The sequence below is a fragment of the Coffea arabica genome, chromosome 10e (assembly GCF_036785885.1).
Source record: "Coffea arabica cultivar ET-39 chromosome 10e, Coffea Arabica ET-39 HiFi, whole genome shotgun sequence".
NCBI classification, from domain to species: domain Eukaryota; kingdom Viridiplantae; phylum Streptophyta; class Magnoliopsida; order Gentianales; family Rubiaceae; genus Coffea; species Coffea arabica.
The window spans coordinates 35,251,480-35,260,828 of NC_092328.1; the positions used below are offsets into that span (position 1 = coordinate 35,251,480).

Genomic DNA, 9,349 nt, shown 5'->3' on the forward strand with positions numbered 1-9,349 from the left:
TTCAGAAATAACATTAAACAGGTCTGAGGACTTAGAGCAAAAAGGAAGATCAAAAAGGTAAAAAGTGCTGAGGAAGATGTCGGACGCACAAAAGGAGAGTATCAGACGTCCGACATCCATTGAGTAACTTCGGACGTATGAAGAACTCAGACTCGGACGTCCGAAGAAGACAAGTTAGGGTATCTACGATTACTGATCACGATCGGACGCTCAACACCTGAGCATCGGACGTCCGACAAGCATTGCTGCACTTCGGACGCAACACATTGGACGCATCGGCCGTCCGAAGAAATTGAAGAGGAACCTCCATGTCTGCATCTTACCCTCGGACGCATAGTGTGAGGGGATCGGACGTCCTAAGTGGTTCAAGAAAATTTCTCGAACTCACTGACCTCGCTCAGACGCATAAAAACTGACTATCGGACGTCCGACAGCACCAACGGCTAGTTGACTCTTCAGATGCCTTCTATCCGTTGACAGCATTAATTGAAGAATTTTTTGGTCTCCTATAAAAGGAACAAAGTCAACCACCTCAGAACAACTTTGCACATCAAGTCTACATCAGATAGTGAGTGATTCAAGTGTTAGAATACTCCAAAGGAACATTTGTATTCTTAGCTTGTGCAATTTTCTTGTAGCTTTTCAAGTGTGACACAGCTTCTTCAATAGTGTAGCATTGTGAGGGTTATCCGAGTGTTTGTAAAACTTCCTTGCTTGACCAAGTGAGGTTTGGGGCAAGAAGGAAGTGATCCTTCCCTTGTACACAAGTAATTGGTTGCAAGATTGTTCAACTTGAAGTATCTTGATTATATAAAGTGTTGTTCAAACTCAAGTGGAGTTCGAAGCCGGGTTTGTTTCTCTACTTTCGTTTATAGCTTTACTATATAAACTGTTCACCTTTTCATCTCACGAACACTTGTGCCTTCTTGTAAACTGATCCATTGAGTGGTCGTTGAGAAAAGAAGGGTAGGCTTGGAAAAGAGTGACCTATATCTTAGCTGGTTTTAGAAAACCTAATTCACCCCCTCTTAGGTTGTCTTCGATCCTTACAGAGTCTTTAAACCTTACTTGGACCAATTTGTCGTGGTGTTCATAGATGATATATTGGTGTATTCTAAGACTCGAGAGGATCATTAACGGCATTTGAGGGCAGTTTTGCAGACCTTGAGGGAACATCAGTTATATGCCAAATTTAGCAAGTGTGAATTTGGGTAGGAGCAAATTTCTTTTCTAGGGCATATAATATTTAAAGATGGCATTTCTGTGGATCCAGTGAAAGTAGAGGCCGTAGCTGAGTGGAAACGCCCGGAAACCCCAACTGAGGTCCGTAGTTTTCTAGGTTTACCAGGGTATTACTGTTGGTTCATCAAAAATTTCTCCAAATTAGCAAGACCTTTAACCGACCTGAATAAAAAGCATGGTTAATTTGTCTGGGATTCTAAGTGTGAAGCTAGTTTCCAGGAATTAAAGAAACGGTTAACGTCGGCACCCGTCTTAGCCTTGCCAAATGGGAAAGATTGCTTCATTGTATATACTAACGCATCAAGAGAAGGATTGGGATATGTTCTAATGCAAAATGGGAGTGTAATTGCCTATGTCTCTAGGAAATTAAAACCACATGAGCAAAATTACCCAACCTATGACTTGGAGTTGGCCGCTGTAATTTTGTGCCCTAAAGAAGTGGAGGCATTACTTATATGGGATGACTTTTGAAGTTTATACCGACCATAAGAGTTTGAAATAACTATTCTCTCAGAAGGAGCTAAACTTGAGATAGCATCGGTGGGTGGAATTTCTTGAGCATTATGACTATACAATTAACTACCACCCGGGGAAGGCCAATGTCGTAGTGGATGCTTTAAGTCAAAAAATTCAATTAGCTGGATTAATGGTCAAGGAGTGGAGTTTATAGGAAAAAGTGAGTGAATGGAATCCACGATTGGAGCGACAGAAAGTGATTTTGGGTAATATCACGGTGAGATCTAATTTGTTGGATCGAATTAAAAAAGTTCGAAAGAATGACCAGATGGTACAAAAATGGGTAGAAGAAGTACAAAAAGGGGAAATCTCAGACTTTAATGTGAGTTCCAAGGGTATTTTGAAATTTCGTGATCGGAAAGTGGTACCGTAAGATGAAGTGATAAAAGGGGACGTTTTGGGAGAGGCACATCCGCCTAAGTATACAGTACATCCCAGGAGCAGTAAAATGTACCAGGATTTGAGGGGACTATATTGGTGGGATAAAATGAAGAAAAAAATTGCTCAGTTTGTCCAAAAATGTTTAGTGTGCCAACAAGTGAAATCTGAACATCAGAAACCCTCAGGTCTTCTACAACCTCTTGAAATCCCTGAGTGAAAATGGGAAGATATTACCATGGATTTCGTATTAGGGTTACCCCATACCTAGAAGGGTCACGACGTCGTTTGAGTAATAGTAGACAGGTTGACCAAATCTTCTCATTTTTTGCCTATAAATATGGGACACTCTTTGGAGAAATTGGCCCAACTGTACATGGACGAGATAGTGAGATTGCATGGGATCCCGGTGAGCATTGTTTCTGACAGAGACCCGCAGTTTGTGTCTCGTTTCTGGCAACAATTACAAGGACTCCTTGGGACCAAGTTGAACTTTTAGTAATATTTACCATCCCTAAACTGATGGACAGTCGGAGAGAACCATTCAAACACTTGAAGACATGTTGAGGACCTGTATTTTGGATTTTGGTGGAAGTTGGGGACAATACATGGCGTTAGTTGAATTTGCATACAATAATAGCTACTATTCTTCCATACAAATGGCGCCATATGAAGCTCTTTATGGAAGGAAATGCCGATCACCAATATTCTGGGATGAAGTAGGGGAAAGAAGAGTTTTAGACCCAGTTGCAGTACCATGGATCGAGGATGCGTATGAGAGGGTGAAAGTGATACGTCAGAGGCTTCAGATAGCGCAACGTCGACAGAAGAGTTATGCGGATAATCGACGAAAGGATTTGAAGTTTGAAGTTGCAAACAAGGTATTTCTAAAGGTTACACCACTTCGAAGTCTCACGGCGGGCAAAGGAAAGAAGCTTCAACCAAGATACGTAGGACCATTCAAAATTCTTCCACGAGTTGGGAATGTAGCATACAGGTTTGAGTTACCAGCGAGTCTATCCAGGATACATGATGTATTTCACGTTTTCATGTTGAAGAAGTATCATCCAGACCCCACTCATGTACATTGACATTGACGAATCTCTGACTTATGAAGAAAGGCCGGTGCAGATCTTAGATCGAAAAGTAAAGGAATTAAGGACTAAACAGATACCTTTGGTAAAAGTTTTGTGGAGAAATCACGAGGTAGAGGAATCTACTTGGGAAGTGGAAGAGGACATTCGTGCAAAATATCCTAAGCTATTCAGTGATCAATGTCAGAATTTCGAGGACGAAATTCTTTAAGGGGGAGAGAGTGTGAGAACCCTCACTTTAAAACACAATTTTTCCTAAACTACATGCCTTGCCCTAAGATTTAAATCACTTATAACATGTCCTTGCATTGTATTCTACATGCATTATAACATTTCCTTATATTGCACTTTATTATTCTTATTTAGATTGCAACATTTCCTTGAGTTGGTTTTATTTTATTTCACCACACACACATTGACCAAGTGTCCTTCTATTAGTAGTTGGAAATTTATATGATAGTTTAGAGGTGTTAAATAGGTATTGGTACATTTGGAGGATAGAAACTTCATTAGTCAAAAGATTAAGGGAAGAAAGGGCCAAGATTGGGCCAAGTGGCCAAACCCTAGCCATCCACCTTGTTTGACCAAAGGATTAGAGGAATTTTAAACCAACTTTGCTTCATTTTTTTCCTCCAAAATTTCGGGCACCTTGAAGCTTCCAAGGGAAGGAAGAAAACTCCATCTTCTTGCTATTACAACCTTAGTTTGAACTTGAACAAAAATCATAAGAGAAAGAGCTTGAGTTGCTAAGTGATTTGCCTTCAACCCTAGAGTGTGTTTCAAGCCTAGAGCTTTGGTGTTGGTGGATTATTTTGGTGGTTCAAGCTTCATTGAAGAGAGGTACATGAACCTTAAATCCTAGTTTTCTTGTGTTATATGAAATGTTTTAAGAGTTGATGGCAAACTAGAAGTTGTTTGGATGATATTTGTGGTGAATCTTCTTGAACTAAACAGGTGGTAGTAGGGTTAGTTAGTTTGCCGACCATGTGTTTGATGAAATGTTTGAGCTTTGTTCATAGATTTCTTTTATGTATTAACATGTTTTGAACCCTTTTTGAATTAGAGATAACACTTGACATGTTGTTTAAGTGAAAACAATGAAAGGATGAAAGTTGGTGACATAAGTGAACTAGTGGACTGTTTTTCTTCCCCTTGGCTGACCGGTTAAGTAGATGAGGTTTCTCCTTGATTTTGTGATTCATTTGCACCTTATTTAAGCCTAAGAAACTTGGCTAAACATTTGGTTAAGGTTTGGTGTGAATTAATATAGAAATGAAGCAAGTAATGTGGTTGTTTGGACCACTAGTGGACTGTTTTGGTTCCTTCTGATGGCTAGACTGTTATGGTTCTTTTAATCATTTTTGTGTGTTGCATTTTGAGCTCTAATGATACTAAATAACTTTCTCCCCTGTATATGAACCATAGGAGATTAAATTGGATGAATTTGACCCAAAACAAGTGAAGTTTACACCAAGAGCTAGTGCAACTTTACTAGGGTTTAGGGCTGATTAGGACTGGAAAATCAGCCAACTTGTCTGAGCTACTGTTACAGATAGAATATGTACAAGAGTCTGCATTTGGTACCGTTGGAAATCCCTTTGGGCCTAGTTTCCAACGCCACTGACAATACTTGATTCTGACCTTACTACAGTGAGATATGGCCGTTTTCCCGAGACTGCGCGGGCGCGACTGTTTTACCCGTGAAGAACATTTTGAGCTTGAATGAAACTTTTCTTTTGCCCAACTTCTTTCACTTGTCAAACTTGTTTTCTCATGAACTTTTACTACATTTTGAGCCTAACTTGCATGGTGAATTGAGTAGATTTAACCACTCACTTGGTCACCTAATGAGCTCGCATTTGGCTTGGAATTGAACCTAGTTTGTTAACGATTTCACTCGTTGCCCTAGGATTGGGAAACGGTGGTGAACGTAACCGAGGGACTTGACGTTTGAGCACTGCATTGCTTGACAGGTGAGTGTTCCACTACCTGTTAACTATTCATGTGAAATATCTGAACACTTGAATTGCGACTGTTTGTGGCAAATATTGTTTTGATAAAAATTGAGGCGAGCGTGTATTTTATCGCACTCGACCTCCCTTGTTTCCACTGAGGCTCTGTATACTGTTATTATGAGATGTGATTTCTCTATATGTGACTGTGTTTGAGTTGTTTGGGTGATACCTCATCAACTACTGCTATTGTTTGGGTACCCAACCTCATAGGTGAGTCGGTTGTATCGAGCCAGCAAGAGCTTGGTCGAGAAGGTCGATAAACCTTAAGGACTGTTTACTGAAAACTAGAAACCGGTATACTCGAGTATTACCTACTTACTGTTTGAGGAGTTCTGGCCTAGTAAGGGGGTTGACTGGTGGACGGGAATTGGAGAAAATGGAGTTCTACGGACATTGAATTCTTTAAATGCAAACGTTGATGGAGAGTCAACGGATTCTTGTATGATCAAGCTCAAGTGGATTTGGCTTTTGGAAGCCACCCGTATCCTTGAATTGAACTGTGATTACATTGTTGTAGTACAATACTATGTTTACTTGTTTACCTTACATCTTTATTTGGCTACGTGCGTATCTGTTTATTTGGAACCTCGCTGAGTTTTAGCTCACCCACTCCCTTTGCTTTCCTTAACAGATGTGGAATGGACATAGGGGCAAGAGCTTTCAAAGCTTTATCTTTTGCTTGAACTTGTACTTTGAATTATAACCTTTTGCTTAGTTGACTTTACTTTTGACTCTTGTAAGTTTGAATTCATGAGTTCGACTTATGTTATGTAATTGTAGTGTGGAGTGGTAAGTTTGACATTTAGCTTGACATTCTAAGTTTGGAAAGTTGGCTTGACGATTATATGCCATGAGGCTTTGATTTGAAGTTATTTCACTGGTTATCTTGAGTTGCTAGTTCTTTAATCGACTGAGCCCCGGTAAGAGCTGGGCAGGCAGTCCGCTGATACCCTACGGTTCGCCCTAGGGAGAGGTGGGGCTATCACAGGTGGTATCAGAGCCTAGGTTTGAATTGGCCTGGGCGTGTTAAAAATTTCCTACTTGAGGATTGTATTTGACCATTTTTCCCTTAAGAGTACTTAAGTTTTCTCTGCACTTTGTGTAGGATGGCCGGACATAGTGGCCCTAGTGACAGTCCAGTTGGCGAGCCACCCGTGGAGTACTCCCTATGATTAAGTACCAGATTAGGTCCGAAGGAGCTACCATATGCTGGAGTCCAGCCAATCCTTTTCGGCGTTGCGAGTGCCACCATACTTATGCCTATCCCAATACAGTAGTCTTGGCAGTGGTGGAGGAAAGGAAGGAGCTGGCGAAAGAAAATTCCGGGCTTGAAGTTGAAGTGAATCAGTTGAAGGAAATTAATAAAATGCAAGCCGATCGGATTAAGGAGCTCGAGTATGATATGGTCGAAGGCCAGGAAAGGATTGATGATCTTTGCGTGCAGCTGGGGGAGGCTCAGGAGTGCATGGTTATGAGAGCTATGAAAGTAAGGACTAGAGCCGAGTCGATCCTGAACATTTTGTGATGACCTACTTGGAGATGTGAGCGATGAGGCTTCCCACATTGGAGGCGAGGGAGGAGATGAACCTGCCCAGGACGGGGGGTCAGCTAGTCTCGCAGTGGATTAGGTCTTCACTTCTAGGTTAGGATTGTGGATGATTTTGACCGTTATACATAGAAAGGATAGGGGATGTGTTGACTTGGTGGTTGTACAGTTTTCTTTTGACTGTGTACACTGGCTTTTGCATGATATGACTTGATGAACTGTGCTTGTACTTTTGAGGCTCGTACTTGATACTTTTGGTCTTGTTAGCTTGTAAATGATTGCTATGAGGCTTTAAATGTATAATACTTTGACTTTGACTTTTGACTTGTGACTTTGACTTTGACTTGATTTTATTTCGAATTGGCATTTAACTGCTTTGTGCTTTCCCTTGCTTATCGTGATTTCGATCTTCATTTTTCTTTGACGTTCGATTTTGAATAAGTATCTATTGCATACCCAAAACTTGCTTACCTATTAGTTGTAATATTTGAACCTTAGCCCAGTGAGTGATAATGGAAGGTAGACGACTACGTGCTCGGGGCAGTGGGCGTGGACATCGGCAGACCCAGGACCAAGAGGAAGAACAAGGGTCTGTAGCCAATCAGAACCAAGGACCCAAAAACGAAGGAGGGGACTAGGTTGCTACAGCTATCAACCGTATGACTAATTTATTAGCCCGGTTATTTGACCAGCAAGGTCAAATACCTAGTAACCAGCCAAGGAATCCTGAAGTAGGTGAAGATAGGGCCCTGGAACGGTTCCAAAAGTTCTCTTCTCCTAAATTTCTTGGTGGACTGGATCTCGAAGTTGCCGAGAACTGGTTTTAACGAATGGAGGATACTTTTTCTGCGTTACACTATACCGAGGATAGACAAGTGACTTCGCCATTTTTCAGTTGGAAGGTGCGGCCCGTTCCTGGTGGAACATAGTGAGGGCAAAGTGGGAGAGGGAGCAAACTCCCCGTACTTTGGCTGAACTTTACTGGGGAGTTTAACGAGAAGTTCTTTCCGCCCTTAATCCAGGAGAAAAGAGAAGATGAATTTATCAAACTGCACCAGGGCACTTCGAGCGTAGCGGAGTATGAGACCCAGTTCACCCGACTCTCCAAATTTGCTCCGAAACTGGTGGTCAATGAGCAAAAGTGCATAAGGTGGTTTGTACAAGATTTGAATGTGGAGATTCAAAAGGACTTAGCTGCAGCTCAAATCGATATATTTAAAGATCCCCTCGAGAAAGCTCAACGAGTGGAGTAGGCCCGATTCCAAGTCCGGACCTTTCAAGCCAAGTGGCATGACGCATCTAGTAGTACCACCGGGCGAGGTGATCAAAATGTACCACCTCCTAAGTTTGGGAGGGGTACGGGTGGAGTTTGAACCTCAGGGACATCGAGAGGAGTTCCATCCAAAGGGGCTCAAAGTGGAAGGGGACAACAGAAGCCTATCTCTCAAGGAGGTCCTATACTCGCTCCTCGAACAAGCTGTGGATATTGTGGTAAGACAAACCACATCGAGGATGCTTGTTGGCGTAAAATGAGGAAATGTCTTCGTTGCGGAAGTTCTGAGCATCAGATCGCTACTTGCCCTGTTAAAAATCGTGAAGGAAATGATGTGTGCAGCCGGAGAAGTCAAATCCTAAGCATCCAATTGTTAGTGGGAGTAGGTCGAAAGTCTCTGCCAGGGTTTTTGCTTTGAACCATCAGTGAGCCCCCGAGTCCTCTGAAGTAGTGGAAGGTACGATCCTTGTATTCCACCACTTCGCTAAGCTTTTAATTGACTCTGGGGCAACCCATTATTTTGTGAATCCTGTTATGTGTGGTATTGATGTGAATCTGTTAAATTGCCCTATGATTTAGAAGTTAGAACACCTACTGGGGATCAAAGCCTCGTTACCAATATGGTCTATAAAAATTGTGAGATTTGGATAGGAGAACGGAAGTTGGTGGTAGACCTGATAAGTCTAGACCTCAAGGGGTATGACGTGATTATAAGCATGGATTGGTTGGCCCGTTATAATGCTCAGTTGAACTGCAAGACTAAAGTGGTGGAGTTTTCTATACCCGGAGAGGCAACCCTAAGGTTGGATGTGAGGGGTAGATTAGCCTCATCTGCACTTGTTTCAGGAATTCGAGCCAGGAAATTATTGAGTAAAGGGGCGCAGGGTTACCTAGCCTTCTTAATTAATACTCCTGCAGATAAGGTGAAACTGAAGGATGTGTTAGTAGTAAATGAATTTCCTGATGTCTTCCCTGACGAGTTGAAGTCGATGCCATCAGAGAGCGAAATAGAATTTAAGATCGATTTGGTGCCTGGAACCGCTCCTATTGCAAAAACGCCATACCAAACTTAAGGAACTAAAGCTGCAATTACATGAATTGTTAGAGCGATGATTTATTCGAGAAAGTGAATCACCTTGGGAAGCGCCTGTTCTATTTGTTAAAAAGTTCTACTTGTTAAAAAGAAGGATGGCAGTTTGAGACTCTGTATAAACTATCACGGCTTAAATGATGTCACGGTGAAAAATAAATACCTTTTGCCGTATATTGACGAGTTGTTTGACCA

At 41.7% G+C, this 9,349-nt stretch overlaps 2 protein-coding genes across 2 annotated transcripts; both read left to right on the forward strand.

Moving 5' to 3' along the window:
* The first annotated feature begins 2,744 nt into the window (after positions 1-2,744).
* Positions 2,745-3,441, forward strand: LOC113711426 (uncharacterized). The gene is made up of 2 exons (XM_027234593.2): positions 2,745-3,133; positions 3,195-3,441. The coding sequence occupies exons 1-2, from the start codon at positions 2,745-2,747 to the stop codon at positions 3,439-3,441; spliced, it is 636 nt and encodes a 211-aa protein (XP_027090394.2).
* A 5,243-nt stretch (positions 3,442-8,684) lies between these two features.
* LOC140015209 (uncharacterized) lies at positions 8,685-9,137 on the forward strand. Its single transcript, XM_072067121.1, has one exon. The coding sequence runs from the start codon at positions 8,685-8,687 to the stop codon at positions 9,135-9,137; it is 453 nt and encodes a 150-aa protein (XP_071923222.1).
* Positions 9,138-9,349: the final 212 nt, after the last annotated feature.

What these genes read in the sequence shown, in the direction of transcription:
- LOC113711426 (XM_027234593.2), top strand. Translation starts at nt 2,745, where the DNA reads ATGGCGTTAGTTGAATTTGCATACAATAATAGCTACTATTCTTCCATA. An exon ending in GTTGGGAATGTAGCATACAG is followed by an intron (nt 3,134 to 3,194) that starts GTTTGAGTTACC and finishes TTCATGTTGAAG; the next exon opens with AAGTATCATCCAGACCCCAC.
- LOC140015209 (XM_072067121.1), top strand. Translation starts at nt 8,685, where the DNA reads ATGGTCTATAAAAATTGTGAGATTTGGATAGGAGAACGGAAGTTGGTG.